Source organism: Polypterus senegalus, chromosome 3 (genome assembly GCF_016835505.1).
Source record: "Polypterus senegalus isolate Bchr_013 chromosome 3, ASM1683550v1, whole genome shotgun sequence".
Lineage (NCBI taxonomy): Eukaryota > Metazoa > Chordata > Cladistia > Polypteriformes > Polypteridae > Polypterus > Polypterus senegalus.
Window position 1 is genome coordinate 140,213,555 of NC_053156.1, and position 17,055 is coordinate 140,230,609.

Sequence of the window (17,055 nt, forward strand, 5' to 3'; positions counted from 1 at the left end):
ATCTGGCTTACAGTTAATCCCAGAAGTCCCAGGAACCATGGCAGTAGTGCTGATCACTATGCCAGAGTGCCACACACCTGCAGGTGGCATTACTAACCACAAATACACGTAAGCAATTATGGCTTCTCTACTTCCACTTTTATTATTATGAAGAAGAATCCATTATGTGCCTTTATTTATCCTGATTTCTCATATTCACAAACCAGATACCTCTCTTTTGGTCTTTTTAAGTCATTTAACTGCCGGAAGATTTATTAGAAAGTCTTTAAACCTCAAATAGTCAGTACACTGTATGATCAAAACAGGCAGCCATTGTATACATGTACAGACTTATTATTATTCCTACCCCATTTTCTATGGCTCAAAGACTAGCAGCTATGCAGTTTTCTAACATTACATTTTTTACTATTTATTCCAGTAACAAAAGATGAATCTCTTTTTCTAAAAGTATCTTATCAGTGCACACAGGGCTAGCTCGAGCATTTTTGCTACTCTAGGTTAAGCTGTAAATGTTGCACCCAAACCTTCTATATATCCTTATACTGTACATATATAGAGTTTCACAGTTTTGAGGGCATTTTTATACATATATTACATTGAAGAGCTTCCCCATGCTCTTGTATTTAGTTTAAGGGTTTGTAAGTTAGGGTATGTGATGATTAAAGTAAATACCAGCTCCACCCCCCAAAGATTTTGATTAAAAATACTGTAGTTTACTTAACAAATGAAAAGAAATTGTACAGCGTTGAAAATCAGCTTCACTGCATAGCCGAAGTGTCAAGTCAAAGTGAACTTTATTGTCATCTCAACCATATACAAGTAAGTATACAGATGGACGAAATAGTGATGCTCAGTGTTCACAGTGTAACAACATGACGTGCAAATAATAAATTAAAAATAGAATTAAAATTTAAAATTAAAACACAAACAAGACAAGACATTTTGCAAAGACAAGATAAAGAAGTAGCAGCAATATTGACATATAGTTAGCAATATGAACATTGATGCAATGTATGGTACTTATTTTGTAATCTAGATACATAAATATAGTCAATAGTGTCTAGTAGTTCTCCCCATTTTCGTTTGAATCGTAAGTATTCACACAAGAGTTAATGCATTTTAGCATGCTCCCTGATGTATTGTTGTTTTTGCTAGGTTGGGTTCAAAAATGCAAAATTGCTGGTTTAGAAAGTGAAAAGATTTGATATTAAATATAAACGTACAATATGAGAAGTAGTATCTAAGAATTTATCTGTCCACTTTACTAACAAGCTTATCTGGGCAGGGTTGCAAGGCAACTGTAGCCTATCCCAGCAAGCACTGGGTGCAATGCAGGAACAACACCTGGGCAGGCTGTGTATTCATCGCAGGGCTGTAAAATGGTATTACTTGTATAATGGATTTGCTTGTCTGTCCTTCATTGTGATGTGATTTATAAAATCAATAAAATGTATAAATGAGCAAAATGAATTGACAGATAACCATGGAATGTAATTTTTAATCAATGTAGGTAATATTGCCTGATTAATTTATTTCATAGTAATAAGGTCAGATTAATGGGCAGGATTTGAAGTCCCAAGGTCACCATAGTTAGACTAAGAACAGGCCACATTAACATTCTTGCACTTAATTGTCTCTCTATTATAATAAAAAAATCTTGGGAGGGAGACTAGGGAGACAAGACGTGATCTTCTTGGAAGACAATTTGACGTCACGCGAGACAAGACAGTAAGACAACATTTAAAAGCAGTTCACGGACATCTAACCTAGCAGTTGTTGGAATGGTTTTGGCAGACACACTTCATGTGCTCCCAGCTCTTAAAACAACAACAAGCGACAAGCAGAACACACAGCTCGCCAGCAGCAATATGCCAGCAGATGATCCGCCCACTTCTCTTTAGCGTGCATTCAACACCCCCCCACCCATCCACAACGCGAGCGGCAGAGACGCAATGTGACAAAAGTACAGGTGCTGTACAGGCTTTTAAATGATCGATGTGCTGTGCGACAAGCACAACATGCAGCTCACCCGCAGCAACAAGCCAGCAGATGATCCAACTGCTTCTCCTTAGACCGGGTTTATACTTCACGCGACGCATGCTGCAGCGGATGCTACGCAAGCAAGTTTTACTGTTTATATTTGTGCACGTACTTTACGTAAATCTGGAGGAATCCAGCAGGTGGCAATGCAAGATATTATCACGGTGAGAACAGGTTCGGCTTCTCTGTGTTTTGAATTGCCTGGAACACCCATTAAATTCCGATGACACCTTACTGCAGTATCTCTGAAAAGGATGTTTAATGATTAAATCCATCAATCCAGGGATGTGTCCATTCCAGCAGGCATTGGGCACAAGGCAGAAACAATCCCTGGACGGGGCCTCAGCTCATCGCAAGGTGAATACAAGCACACACATACACTGGAGTCATTTTAGCGGCACCAAATCCCCAAATTTGCATATTTTTGGACGGAAACCGGAGCACAGTGTGAAATCCAAGCAGGGAATACCAGCGACGTGACTCCCTGCGAGACAGCAGTGCTACTGCTCCGCCACCGTGTCACCTCCATTTGTGTAATTATTAACAGTATTCATTATTTAAACGAAATTAACGATTTATTTGTAAAATGAAACATACGCACATTAATGCATTTCATGATGAAAGTGATATCAAGTATAAATTTAAAGATTCCAAATTTTCAGAGAGTTGGAATATCATACATTTAATGTGTTCTGTATGGTGATCTATTGCTCCTTGCCATAGAGATTAAAACTGGGATAATGCTTATGACAGTCTACTTTAATGATAAAGTAAACTATGAGGTTAAAGTGGACATTTCGAGATTAAAGCCGAAATGTCCACTTTAATCACAAAATACACGTTTTTACCATATCCTTAATTTTTTTTCTCAGTGGCTTAAATACAGCGCTTTATATTATGTTACTGTTGTGAAGTTGCAAAAACAAAAAAGACAGCACAACAAATAGTATGTGAGACTTTTAAAATGTATTGTGTCGTTATGATCGGGAATATGAGACGCTTGAATATAAAAGCACCATGAATTCATTTGTATGTCAGCATTTTGCTTCACCATATCGAGCCATTCATCAAACATCGAAGCACGCACATCGATCCCGTAGGATCCGCATAGAGGCTTTCTGTCACATGTATTAGTAACCAGAGACTCTGACGTCACATTCCGACTTTTAGCACATTGCTCCCCCCTACTTTTTGCCGGTACTGCAACTCAAACACACAAATCGCATTAATTTCTGATGACCTGCTCAGAGGACGCATTAAATAAACACTGGGAACGTGTGACAGCCATTATGTGTGCGTGTATGCATTCTAAGTGTGAAGTATAAACAAGCCCTTAGCGTGCGCTCACCCTCCCTCCCCCTTCATAATGCAAGCAGCGTTATACGTCCTGCCTGGGGCCGGAATAAAGGACAAGTATTGTTTTTACAAAAGTTTTAAAGTGAAAGTGAAAATAATAACAATCTCTTTAAATTGTATATCCAGTAAACTAAACCTGAGGGTGGGCGAGCGAAGGGAGCAGGAGATGGTGCCCCCTAGTATACATTAAATCAATCATCTTGCACCCTGCTTATAGAGTAGCTTTGAATAGTGGATTCCATTGTAGTAAATGCAAATGTTTAAATGGTATTGTAATTTTTGAGTAAGATGGTTTAAGAGTGTGTTTGCAGTAATGGGAGGCAATTAAAATAGCACATTTATCTTCAAAAGAATAATATAATTGTACCATAGACAATAGTTTTAGGATTTCTATGGCTGTTAAGGAGTTCTGATAAACAACTGATGATACTGACTCATTAAAATGTACATTGGAGAAATTTTCACAGCCAGGGTTAATATTGCATCAGTAAAATGATAAGACAACTTTTGAATCATAAATAGTGTAGCACCATACTCCTAACAGAAATCATATTTCTTACTCAGTATGCACATTAAAATTGACTTAAATGTCTCATATGAAAAGGGTGCAGTCGCTCCCTCTGCTAAATCCTCATGATATGTGATAACACAACTGTCTTTGGTTGCCAGGTGATAGGAATGTTACTGTTAGAATGGGCAAATTAAGTTTTTTTTTTCAGTGTCTCATTACCAATAACTACCATAATAGCATTCTAGCATAGAATAAATATCTTGTCAACTTATGTTCTGAAATAATTTATGCAAAAAAAAGAAGTGACAGATAAGAGAGGGTAGTGTGTGTGGATTTCATCCTAGGTTTGTAAATCCTATGTCCTGTGTTCATTCTTAAAGAATGAATTTGTGCTATTTGGCCAAATTAGTTTGTATGTGTCTCTGATATACATTCATTGATTTGATATTAAGCCATTTTAACAGTTATTTCCTTAAATCTTTCTGATTTGTATTCTTAATGTGCATGTTGCAATTTGTCCCATATATATGTTGGTACTAATTTTATTCAAAGTTCCAGGTTCATTAAGGTCATTACTGTAGTGCAGAGTACAGTAAAATTCTTTCTTTCATATGCTAATCAACATGCAAAACATCCCCATTCTCTGACACCATGATTAGTGATTAGAACAACCTTACCACAAAACATCTGTCCTCCTTACCTGAAAAATCTCTGAAAACAATTTACAGTGCCTGTCATTACAGGAGACATAATACATTTTAATTAAATGTGCTACATGTATCTATAATAAGACTTAACACTTTTTCAGTGCCCCAGTTACTACATAGCAAATAGCAAAACAGTAAGTGCTTTGAATTGTCTGACCAGAAGTCACAGCAAGTCATCATAATTTATTTCACACTTTTAGCTGTGAATATTTAACTATTGACTGGTAAGATATTGTCACTATAAGTGGTGTCTAGAGGAATAATTCTGCAGACATCTTAATAGTGATCTGGTATGCTTTAGTGATGTGTAGATTAAATTGGGAAAGAATGAGCAAGGTGAAGGAAATGAGGAATATTTAAATCAGGTGGTGCACGTTATTTGTAACCAACTCCGTTTCTACTCTAACATGTGATGTGACTCTGAGCAAATCACTTAACCTGCCAGTATGCCTGCTGTGAAATAGGCCGGTGGTTGTTGTGATAAGTGTTGTGAGGAGTGTTAAGCAGTAGATTTGTAGCATTGTCTTCTGTTGTCAGAAACTTCTAAATGGTAACATTTCTTTGGGAAATAATTATTTTCAGATCCCATTATTTTGTTTTTTTATTATCAAAGTTTTATTGACTAGGTAGCAAATGAAAGTTACAGTAAATCAAACTTAACCATGAAAATATGAATAGAAAATAAAACACCCATCTCACCTCTCCCAATTCTGTCCTGCCCCACAGACCCATAAAGCACCTGTTAATCATGTAGGGGAGAAGGCACAGCTGCCCACTGAAAATAATTAGTGGTTATTAAACAAACATCCCATCCAGCTGAGTCTAAACAAGTTTGCATATATGATTGCCACTTAGAAATATCTGAGCCAGGAGCCCCATTAATTCAAGCAGCAGACAGCTCAACAAGCATAAGGTTGTAGAAAGAGGATTTCCAGAAGTAATAAGATAAAGAATCAGTAGATTTCCATCTTAAAGCTTCGGCTAACTTGCAGCAATTGTGCCCAAAGAAAACGATCTACACTAGAAAGAGAAAGAGCAGAAAGATCCAAAAGAAGGAAAACTCAAAGAGTAAATGGGATATTATAGAAGAGGATGGAAGAAAGAAATTGTGATATGGCTCACCGAAAAGTTAGAACTTTAGGACATTTCCAAGAAGAGCAAAGAGGATCATTGGAAAAGTCCATCGCAAACACCTTACAGGGAGTGAAATACAGGCAATGCGCAAATTGGAACTGAGTGTGCTGATGATTGGGACACAGTGCCATGCAATTCTGGGCAGCCTTGCTAAAAATGTCCATTACTGTGAATAGTTAAATGAGCAGAAGATGAACTTATCACCAAAAGGCATAAACTTAAAGATGACACATTTCCTTTCAGCATTTTATGCAGTATTAGTGTATTGTTTTTGTTTTGTACAATTCTACAGTTAAACAAAGAAAAGGAACACCATGCAAAAGTCTGGGCACCCCAAGATATTTGAGATCTCAGGTAACGTTTACTAAGGTCTCAGACCTTTGTTAGCACTATGGCTTGTTCACAGGCATCATTAAGAAACCCCAGGTGATGCAAGTTGCAAAGCTGTGTCTCTGTTTCCTGACTTCGCAAACCTTGTCCCAACAATCAGCTGCCATTAGCACTAGCACTCTGAAAAATAAAATAATTGATGCTCACAATGCAAGAGAAAGCTACAAGAAGATAGCAAAGCATTTTCAGGTAGCTGTCCTCAGTTCATAATTTCATTCAGAAATTGCATTTAACAGGAATATTTTATATTCAATGAAGTAAAGAGAAGAAATGAGAGAAATCTGGGGTGAACTAGGTTTGGTTCAATTGAAAACCAGGATTGGGTTCTTACAGGACACACCACAGATCTCAGTATTTTAAGTAACAAGTACAATATTCTTTCTTTAATTTGTTTTGTGTCACATTCTTCAGCTATATGGATTGGGTAAAGTATAAAGTCTCGACTGGTGGCATAGGTCTCTAGACAGGACAAATCATGAATGGGGCACCAGTCCACCACAGGACACACTTGTACACATTCACAGTCCTCACTCTGGGACAATTTACTTGTTGCCAGTTAACAGTGCATATGTTTGAGCTATGTAATCAAAGTGGAGCACCTTGAGAAATCCAGTACAAAACATAAAGACGACATGAAAGCTCTACACAGAAAGAAAATTTCATGATTTAAACCTCTGATTTTAGGCCTATAGGCACCACCATCAGCCACCACAGACATAAAGTGTACAATATTAGTGAACAGTAGACAGACTAATGCAGCTTGCTTTTTTGATTCTTTTTCAGGGTGTGAGCGGAATGTCCGTGGATGAGAAGACTGAATCCCCCATGTATGTATATGAGTCAACAGTTCACTGTACCAACATCATCCTGTGCCTCAATGATCAACGGAAACAGGATATCCTCTGTGATGTGACTGTGATTGTTGAAGGGAAAGGGTTCCGAGCCCATCGGGCTGTCTTGGCTGCCTGCAGTGAATACTTCTTACAAGTTTTGGTGTCACAAACTGAGTATGAACTGGTTATTACTTTACCAGAAGAGGTGAGTTGGCAGTAACCTTGTGCAATTAATCTTTAAAAAAATACAAAAATGTTTAAACAAAATCCGGTTCTGACCAAATGCACCATTTACCGATTTTCCTAACCCCTTATCCCGGGGCTGCTGGAGCCTTTGCCAGCAGTCATCAGATACAGGGCAGGAACAACACCCAGAGATGGCACCAGTCCATCTCAGGACAAGCACTCACATAAAGAAGGGTTCGTTTTACCAATACCAATTCACCTAAACTTTATGTCATGGGGGAAATCCGGAGCCCCTGGAGGAAATGTGAACACCAGTCTCAAGGAACACCACCATGACACCCTTAAAGAATAATTTATTATTTGTAAATGTATTAAAATTAATAATTAATTTTTACCCCTTTCTGGTCAGCTGAGTTGGTCCACTCTGATCTTGCTTCAGCAGCATTATTCTCCACAACTTTTTTTTTTTTCCAATATATACTGTTTGTATCAGGCATCAGGTGAGCATCATCACAAAGTGCCTAATCCACCTCAATGCCTAATTCCTCTCAGTTGGAAGATGCAGCAGTTCTATTCATAGATCCTCCCATACTGCTGAGTTCTTTTACAGGAACCACTTACCCAGCTTTACCCGCATATTAATTCTTTCAGTTATGCAGAGATTGTGGCAGTAGACAAGAATATGGGTGTACTGATAAAATGAAAGCTTCATCCAAAGGCTTGCTTTGTACTTTTCTACCAGTCTCTCTAGGCAGTCAAACCTTCCCTGGAACTGGATCACCAGGTCCCACTCTTAAACAGACTGGGAATGGCATTCAGTGTTGAGAACCTGGGGTCTCATTTATAAAACTCTTTGTGGATTAGAGCACAAACGTATGCTTATGCCTCAAAACAGGAAACTCAGTAAGTCAAGAAAAAATATGATTTTTTAAACCTGGCGTACACACATTTGTGTTGGTTAACTAGAAAGATTACAATATGCAAGCTTTCGAGGCAACTCAGGCCCCTTCGTCAGATATTTTACCTGAAGAAGGGGCTGAGTTGCCTCAAAAGCTTGCATATTGTAATCTTTCTAGTTAGCCAGAAAAGGTGTCATTTTGCCTAATTTCTTACCACATCCATACTGGCTAACACGGTACAACACCCTAGTACTACACACATTTGTATGCAATTTAACTCTCATAAATAACAATAATCTTGTAAATGATAAATGCTCCTCAAGCCCTAATTGGTTGCCAACTTGAAACAGCCATACAGTGTATGAACTATGCTAATCAGTCTCATACATTTGCAATCAAGATTCTATTGACTATGGTGGACTCCTCACAGCATTGTAGCACCTCTCCTCTACACTTTAGCATACTGTATACACAAGTGTTAAATGGTTCTTCTGCCTCTTTGGAAGGCTGAGTATACAGGTAGTGTTCTGTTGATATCACCAAAGCCAGTTAAGTAGGCTATAAAATAATACTTTGTGTTCCTAGGTAACATCTAAAATTCATTCAGAAAAAAATATCCATGAGCTAACATGTAAAGTTCCAGACATACTTTACTGTGTTGTTAGGAATAGATCACCAAGGTTGTTTGATAGTATTTCAGGTCCATGCAAGCACATGTGCCATAAGCAAAACATGATGTGAAATGTGGAACCACAATATGGAGTACTGCAGTACTTGACAGCTATGAAAGAGAACAGAATTGTTCAGTATACTTATTGTAGCTCTAGAATCAGAGTATGTGGGAAATGATTAACATAATTGTTGGTGATGTGACAACTAGCCTTAATATCTACTATTTAGACTGTGCTCCGTGCTTTTGCAGCTGGAGGGCAGAATGTGGCCAGAAATTAATGCAAGATGCAGAGAAGCAGCCACTTTATTAAAAAAGCTGAAAGTGTGAAAGATGTATGCAGCAGGTAGCCACAATTTATTGTTTTTTTTCTTGTTTTAGTTTTAATGTTATTTTGCAAATTATTTTTACAAAATAATCCATGTTTCATTACATAAGTGTGAATGACATATATAATTAGTTGTTTGTTATAGCTATTGGTAACATAATTTCCAGCTGAAGAACTCTATGCATCCACTTCTAGTGTCTTGGAGAGCCAATGCCTTTCCTAGTACCATTAGATAAAAGATAGGACTCATCCCTGAACAGTATACCAGTCCATCACAGAACACAGTCACTCACACCAGACCAGAACAATTCATCCCGTACTCTTTCATAGGCTTAGAGTTGTCACCAGGTAATCTAGCAAACAGAGAATTATAATCTGGGAAGAAAATCAAAGATCTTAGATACATAACACAGAACTGAGGACAACCTGGAAAACTACACCTTCACTGGGATAGGATTCAATCCCACTGGGGCTATGAGGCAGCAGTGGTATCAACACTATTGCTGATTATAGCTAATGTATTTCTACATGAATCTTAGTGGCGTATTGAGATTAAATGCCTGCAGTTCATTGACCAGTTGCATTTGAAAACACCTTGTCTAATAATAGTTATGGTATTTTCATCTTAATGCTTGCAGTAGAAAAGAGTTACATTCTGCATAGTTTAAGAAAAGAAATGTGTAAAAGTGAACAAATTGAGGCACTTATCATGGTGTGACCCATCAAGCAATTAACACATCCTGATAATAGACATATGAATAAAAGCTCCAAGTCTACTTGTAGGATTTAAGGAGGCAGTAGTTGTGGAAGGCAGATGACAAGTTCCTTTGTTTAGGAAAAGCATACTCTGTGCAGAATTTGAGTCTGTTATTCAGGCTATTGTTTTTACCCTCTCTATTTGAAAATGTGTTTTGCTTACTTCATTGTTTTCTTTAATCCAAGTGTTACAGTGGTCCAGACAACTCTTTCAGTGAAATTAACATATTTTCTTCTTTCTGCTTTACAAATGCAGTTTTTTATATTTTTTATGATACATTAAATTGTCACATTGAAAATCATTGAGAAGGAGATTTTTTATTTTCATTTGTAGGAAAAATGCTTATATTTGAACTGACAAGGACTTTTGAATTATCATTAATTAACTTTATATTAATTGGTGGTAAATGAAATGATTGTGACTAAACAGTTTTCTTAAAAGGCAGTGAAGTGAAATGCTTAACTTTACCAGCGGGCTGATTGAAGTGAATAAACTGTGCATTTGCTCAGAATTTAGAGCATAATACATGAGTTTAGAATTTGGTTAGCTCTGTTAGCTAAAGAATAACACAAGTTGATTGATTCTGTCTTGCAAGGAATAAACTACCTATAAAGTATGAATATATTTATTGCCTGAATCATCATATTTTCAGAATGTGCTGATGTAAGTTTAAGTTAGGTGGCTTTTTTTTTGCTGATGCATTTTATCAATGTGTTGTTAATGTAAAATTTTGCTATTGCTATATTTTTACTAATTCATCGATGAGTTTGATTTTAGTGCAAATTAAATGTGTTTTCTTTAAACTTGATTAGAAATGTCAAAGGTGGACATTATGTTTTTTTAATCAGTTAACAGTGCCTGAAATAAACAGACATGACCTATTCATATTCAATGGGACTGATAGAACAATAAAAGTACTAAACATAGCATACATTACTAAATGTTAGAGGTTAGGTTTGATAAGGGTTTGTTAACAAACAAGACAAAACCCTTGTTTTTTTAATTTAATTTAGAAGCAGATAACATTCTGTACAGTCAAGTCAAACTTAATGAGGCCTTAACTTAATGAAACTGAAACTTTATCAACCCCTGCCCAAGAGAAAGAGAGGAGAGCCATAACAAAATGCTACTCTATTAAGGGAACAAGAAAGGAAGGTTATCCCTTTCCCCAAAAAGGAAGCTTACTCTAAAATGTTCTTGATTAGATCCTGCCATAATTCTATAAAGCTTTGAGCCGACCCTCTAAGTGAGAATTTGATTTATTCCAATTTCATGTAGTATCGAACATCAGTAACCCACTGAGTTAAAAGTGGTGGCATGAGATTCTTCCATTTGAGCAAGATAAGTCTACATGGTAGTAAACCATAAAGGCAATTAGTTTGTTTGTAGTTCTCCACTTTAAGCCCACCTGGGAGTACACCAAACATAGCTGTTAATGAATTAGGAGTAATTGTGACATCAAGGCTCTCTGATAGGCATTTAGAAATTTGAGTCCAGAATGTTGTTAATTTGGTGCACACTCAGAACACGTGGCGCGGGGTTACTGAAGCTAGATTGCAACGTTCACAGGTTGAATCTTGGCAGGAAAATATTTTCGACAATTTTAATCAAGATAAATGCACTGAAAGATGAAAGATTTTAAGTTGAATGATTGAATGCTTTGTGCATATGGAGCCAGAGTGTATTCTATGCATGGCTGCCTTCCACTCCTTCTCTTAAATATTAAGTGACAGATCCTTTCCCTAATGAGCTCTGAGGTCTTTGAAAGGAAGGGACCTTAAGATATTTTTTATAAATTGTAGAGATGCTATCTGAATTTTCAAGAATCTTCAATATTTATTCTGGAATAGAACAAGATGGAAGGTGAACAATATCGGTCAGGTTCTGTTTAGCAAAGTTTCTAGCTTGAAAGTAGTGGAAGAATTGTGTTGATGAGAAGTTGAATTTAAAGAGTAATTGTTCCTAAGATCCAAAGACATTATCTGTGTCTCTAAGTATTTTTATCTCTGACATTTTCCAGACATTAAATAGGATATATGTTTGAGAGGGTGGAAAAAAGTGGTTGTTATGTAGGGGTGCAACAGATGAAAGCTTCTCTGTCTTAAAGTGCTTCCTACATTGGTTTCACATTCTGACAGCATGAAGGGCAATTGGATTATTAGTGTATTGACGGTAATTTGTATTAACTGGGGCACAAAGGAGGGAATATAGAGAAGCACTTCAAGATTTTATTTCTATTGCACACCAGGCTTGTCTATATTCATTGATTTGTGTCGATGTCCAGGTCTTAATAGCTTGTATATTTGCCGCCCAGTAATACAATTGAAAGTTAGGTAGTGCCATGCCCCCTTCTGCTTTAGGTCATTGTAGAGTCACCCTTTGAATGTGTAGATGATTTGAATTCCAAATAAAAGAAGTTATGATTGAGTCTAATTTCTTACAAAATGATTTGTTAATGTATATGGGGAGGCTTTTCAATAGGAAGAGAGGTTTTGGAAGGATGTTCATCTTAACATGGTTGATTCTTCCTGCTAATGTACGATGAAGTGTAGATCATCTGTTCATGTCTTGTTTAATTTTTTTCATACAGACAGCAAACTTTTGTTGAAAAAGAGCTTTATATTTGCTAGCTATGTTTAACCCTAGATATTTAAACTGATCTGCTAAGGTAATTGGGGAGCTGTCCAGTCCAATATTATGTGGTGGAGAATTCACTGGAAAAAAGAATATTTTTATTCAAATTGATTTTAAGTCCAGATATGTTTTGAAAATCTGCCAATTATTTTTAGGACTGCTGGCACAGATTTTTGTGGGTCAGATATATAGAGTACCATATCATCATATAGTGATCTTTTCTGTTCAAGTCCTTCTCTGACAATCCCCTTTGTCTCTGAGACATTTCGAAAGTAGAGTGCATCCGGAAAGTATTCACAACGCATCACTTTTTCCACATTTTGTTATGTTACAGCCTTATTCCATAATGGATTAAATTCATTTTTTTCCTCAGAATTCTACACACAACACCCCATAATGACAACGTGAAAAAAGTTTACTTGAGATTTTTGCAAATTTATTAAAAATATAAAAACTGAGAAATCACATGTACATAAGTATTCACAGCCTTTGCTCAATACTTTGTCGATGCACCTTTGGCAGCAATTACAGCCTCAAGTCTTTTTGAATATGATGCCACAAGCTTGGCACACCTATCCTTGGCCAGTTTCGCCCATTCCTCTTTGCAGCACCTCTCAAGCTCATCAGGTTGGATGGGAAGCGTCGGTGCACAGTCATTTTAAGATCTCTCCAGAGATGTTCAATCGGATTCAAGTCTGGGCTCTGGCTGGGCCACTCAAGGACATTCACAGAGTTGTCCTGAAGCCACTCCTTTGATATCTTGGCTGTGTGCTTAGGGTCGTTGTCCTGCTGAAAGATGAACCGTTGCCCCAGTCTGAGGTCAAGAGTGCTCTGGAGCAGGTTTTCATCCAGGATGTCTCTGTACATTGCTGCAGTCGTCTTTCCCTTTATCCTGACTAGTCTCCCAGATCCTGCCGCTGAAAAACATCCCCACAGCATGATGCTGCCACCACCATGCTTCACTGTAGGGATGGTATTGGCCTGGTGATGAGCGGTGCCTGGTTTCCTCCAAACATGACGCCTGGCATTCACACTAAAGAGTTCAATCTTTGTCTCATCAGACCAGAGACTTTTGTTTCTCATGATCTGAGAGTCCTTCAGGTGCCTTTTGGCAAACTCCAGGCGGGCTGCCATGTGCCTTTTACTAAGGAATGGCTTCCGTCTACCCACTCTGCCATACAGGCCTGATTGGTGGATTGCTGCAGAGATGGTTGTCCTGCTGGAAGGTTCTCCTCTCTCCATAGAGGACCTTTGGAGCTGTGACAGAGTGACCATCGGGTTCTTGGTCACCTCCCTGACTAAGGTCCTTCTCCCCTGATCGGTCAGTTTAGATGGCCGGCCAGCTCTAGGAAGAGTCCTGGTGGTTTCGAACTTCTTCCACTTACGGATGATGGAGGCCACTGTGCTCATTGGGACCTTCAAAGCAGCAGAAATTTTTCTGTAACCTTCCCCAGATTTGTGCCTCGAGACAATCCTGTCTTGGTCTACAGACAATTCCTTTGACTTCATGCTTGGTTTGTGCTCTGATATGAACTGTCTGTCAACTGTGGGGCCTTATATAGACAGCTGTGTGCCTTTCCAAATCATGTCCAATCACCTGAATTTACCACACGTGGACTCCAATTAAGCTGCAGAAACATCTCAAGGATGATCAGGGGAAACAGGATGCACCTGAGCTCAATTTTGAGCTTCATGGCAAAGGCTGTGAATACTTATGTACATGTGCTTTCTCATTTTTTTTTATTTTTAATATATTTGCAAAAATTTCAAGTAAACTTTTTTCACATTGTCATTTTGGGGTGTTGTGCGTAGAATTCTGAGGAAGAAATGAATTTAATCCATTTTGGAATAAGGCTGTAACATAACAAAATGTGGAAAAAGTGATGTGCTGTGAATACTTTCCGGATGCACTGTATACAGCCAATTGTTCAATGGCGATTGCAAAGAGCTGAGATGATAAGGGGCATCCTTGTCGAGATACTACAGTCTAGTTTCAAGTTACCTGAAATAGTGTTGTTAATACTAACTGAGGCTTCTGGACTAGTATAAAGTAGTTTGATCCATGCATGTATATTTGGGCCAAACCCAAATTTGTGCAATCTGGTGAATAGATAGTTCCATTCAACCATATCAAATGCTTTTTGTGCATATAAAGGTAATTAGATCTCTGGAATGTTAGATTTAATGTGTGAATATATAATGTTAAACAAATGTCGCAAGTTAAAAGATAAGTGTCTGGCTTTAATAAATCCGGTTTTATTTCCTAATGTTATGGAAGGAAGCACTTTCTCAATCATTCTGGCTAGAACTTTGGAGAGTATCTTAATGTTGTTATTCAGAAGAGAGCGTCTTATGATGCATATTGAAGTAAATCCTTATTTTTCTTAGGCAAGACGGTAATTAATGCTTGGCAAAATGTTAGAGGTAGAATGCTGTTGTCTTTAGTGTCTATAAATGTTGCTAATGGTAGTGGAGCTAACTTATCTGAAATTTATTTATAAAATCCCACTGGGTAGCCATCAGGGCCGACTGCTTTCCCACTTTGAAGTGAGTTTATAGCATCCAATTCTACAGCAGTAAGAGTATCTACAGTATCAGTCATATCAGTAATGAATCAAGGAACTCATTAGATTGTCTTCTATCTTCTTTAAACTGAGTAGAATATAAGGACTTATAGTACTCTCTAAATGTGTAAGTTATATTTTTATATTTTTATAGTCAATAATGTTATCTCTTGTTAATTGCTGTTATTGCATTACAGACTTCCTGCTTATGGAATTGTTGGGCTAAGATCTCATTGGCCTTCTCTCCGTGTTCATATTAATGATGTTTCTTTAGTGATCAAGAGGTTAAACCACTTCCTATAAAGTGTGTCATTGGGGGACCTAGCATATTCTAGATCTATTCTGGTAATTGAGGGGTTGAGAAGGAGGAGTATGCTCTTAGGTTAGGATTTAGAAAGCTCCAAGGGTCTGATAAGGTATGATCGCTACAAACTGTATAATTATCGTTGTGATATTAGATGTTGTCACCATTGTAGCTGGGGATCTATCCAGTTCTGGATTTAAAACACAGTTAAATTCTATAATCTTGCAAGTGTTCTGATTAAGGATAGATTGCAAATACATTTTGAAAGAAAGCTCTGTCATCCATGTTAGGTGCTTAGATATTAATCAAAATCATATTAGTATTAAATACATTAAATCTTACACTACAAATGGAGTGGTTCTGTGTATTAAGGTTCCCACACCCCTGGTTTCTTTGTATAGCTGGAGTGAAAAGTTTGGCCAGACCATTTTTTTTTTGCAACTGAAACTGATGCTTAATTAGTAAGTGGGTCTCCTTTAAAAATATTGTCTTGGCATTAAGGCCTGTTAAGTGCAAGAGTACTTACTTTCTCTTTAAATCGTGATTGAGAACCTTGACATTTCAGCTCACAAAGTTTACTAATTTGGTCATAGAAAAATTATTTCTGAACTTTTTTTTTTGATATTTTGTAGTCTTAGTTAAAGGTAGTACATTGTTACATATGATAGCTTTGATGTAGCTTTATCACTTGGCAATAATTAGAAATCTATGGAGCATATTGTTATGTTGGTTAATGGGGTATAGGGGATAAAACATATATATCTCTGCTCTCTTTCTCTCCCATCCCCCCTTGTGGCTCTGCAGGTGAGGCAAGCCACACTTTGCGAAGTTCCATTCCTCTAACATGCCAATGGCTCTGTCGGATTTTTCAGTTGTTCACGTTTGTCTCCCAGCAGGATTTGTAGTCAGGTCACTCTGATAACAAGATAGACTTTACCTCAGAGCTAAAGGACTGTTAGCATTTCTGTTACATGCATAGGCGGCTCACACACACTTGCAATGTGGCCTGCCTTTACATCATTTTTTAATTTGATTTATAGGTAAACATATAGTTTGTTTACCCATGTAGGTTAAAGCCAGGAGGTGCAGCACATATGTATGAAGCTTACTTTTTATTTTAATCATAAAATTGACTAGTAAATGACAAGTTATATACAGCTCCGCCAGTTACACATACTATGCAAAACACATCCAGTTCTAATCCACTGCCCAAATAATGGTACATCAATACAGTGATTGCCATTGATGGCAACCAAAGGGCAAAAATAAGTTACAACTACCTCAACCTGGTTATCACTGACAACCTGTCAGCAGTTAATGTTGAAACCTGCTATCACTGCACTACTTTGGAATTAATGTAAATTACAATCTGTAATGCAGTTTGTGTTTGTAATAAACTCCTGCTGTATGGTTCCTTTTTTTTTTTCTACTTTTTTTTAAATTTAATGAGTTTTAAGTTGGCAGTGGCACCCTCTGGCCATGTATAATTAATAAAACATTATTCCTGGAGGGGACAACACTGGTATTGATTGTTAGGTGAACATCAGCTATGTGTTCAGCTTGTTCTTCTCTCATTGGTTTAGATTTCCTTTAGAAACTCCATTTCCTCCCACAATGATCTGCTTTTAGGCATGTCTAATCCTGCCTTAGTGTGTGTTTGCATTTTTATGTAAGTATGTTCCGTGATTTTCTTGAAATACAATTATGGAGAAGTGCCTGAGATGTACCAACTCCTACTACAG

At 37.4% G+C, this 17,055-nt stretch overlaps 1 protein-coding gene across 2 annotated transcripts in view; it reads left to right on the plus strand.

Moving 5' to 3' along the window:
- The window catches only part of bach2b (BTB and CNC homology 1, basic leucine zipper transcription factor 2b), a 287,410-nt gene that overhangs the window by 200,163 nt on the left and 70,192 nt on the right, over positions 1 to 17,055 (plus strand). For both annotated transcript variants that reach the window (XM_039747980.1, XM_039747981.1), the window contains one exon: positions 6,922 to 7,176. In XM_039747980.1, the coding sequence (XP_039603914.1) occupies positions 6,934 to 7,176 (243 nt within the window). In that variant the 5' untranslated portion in view covers positions 6,922 to 6,933. The remainder of the gene's footprint in view (positions 1 to 6,921; positions 7,177 to 17,055) is intronic.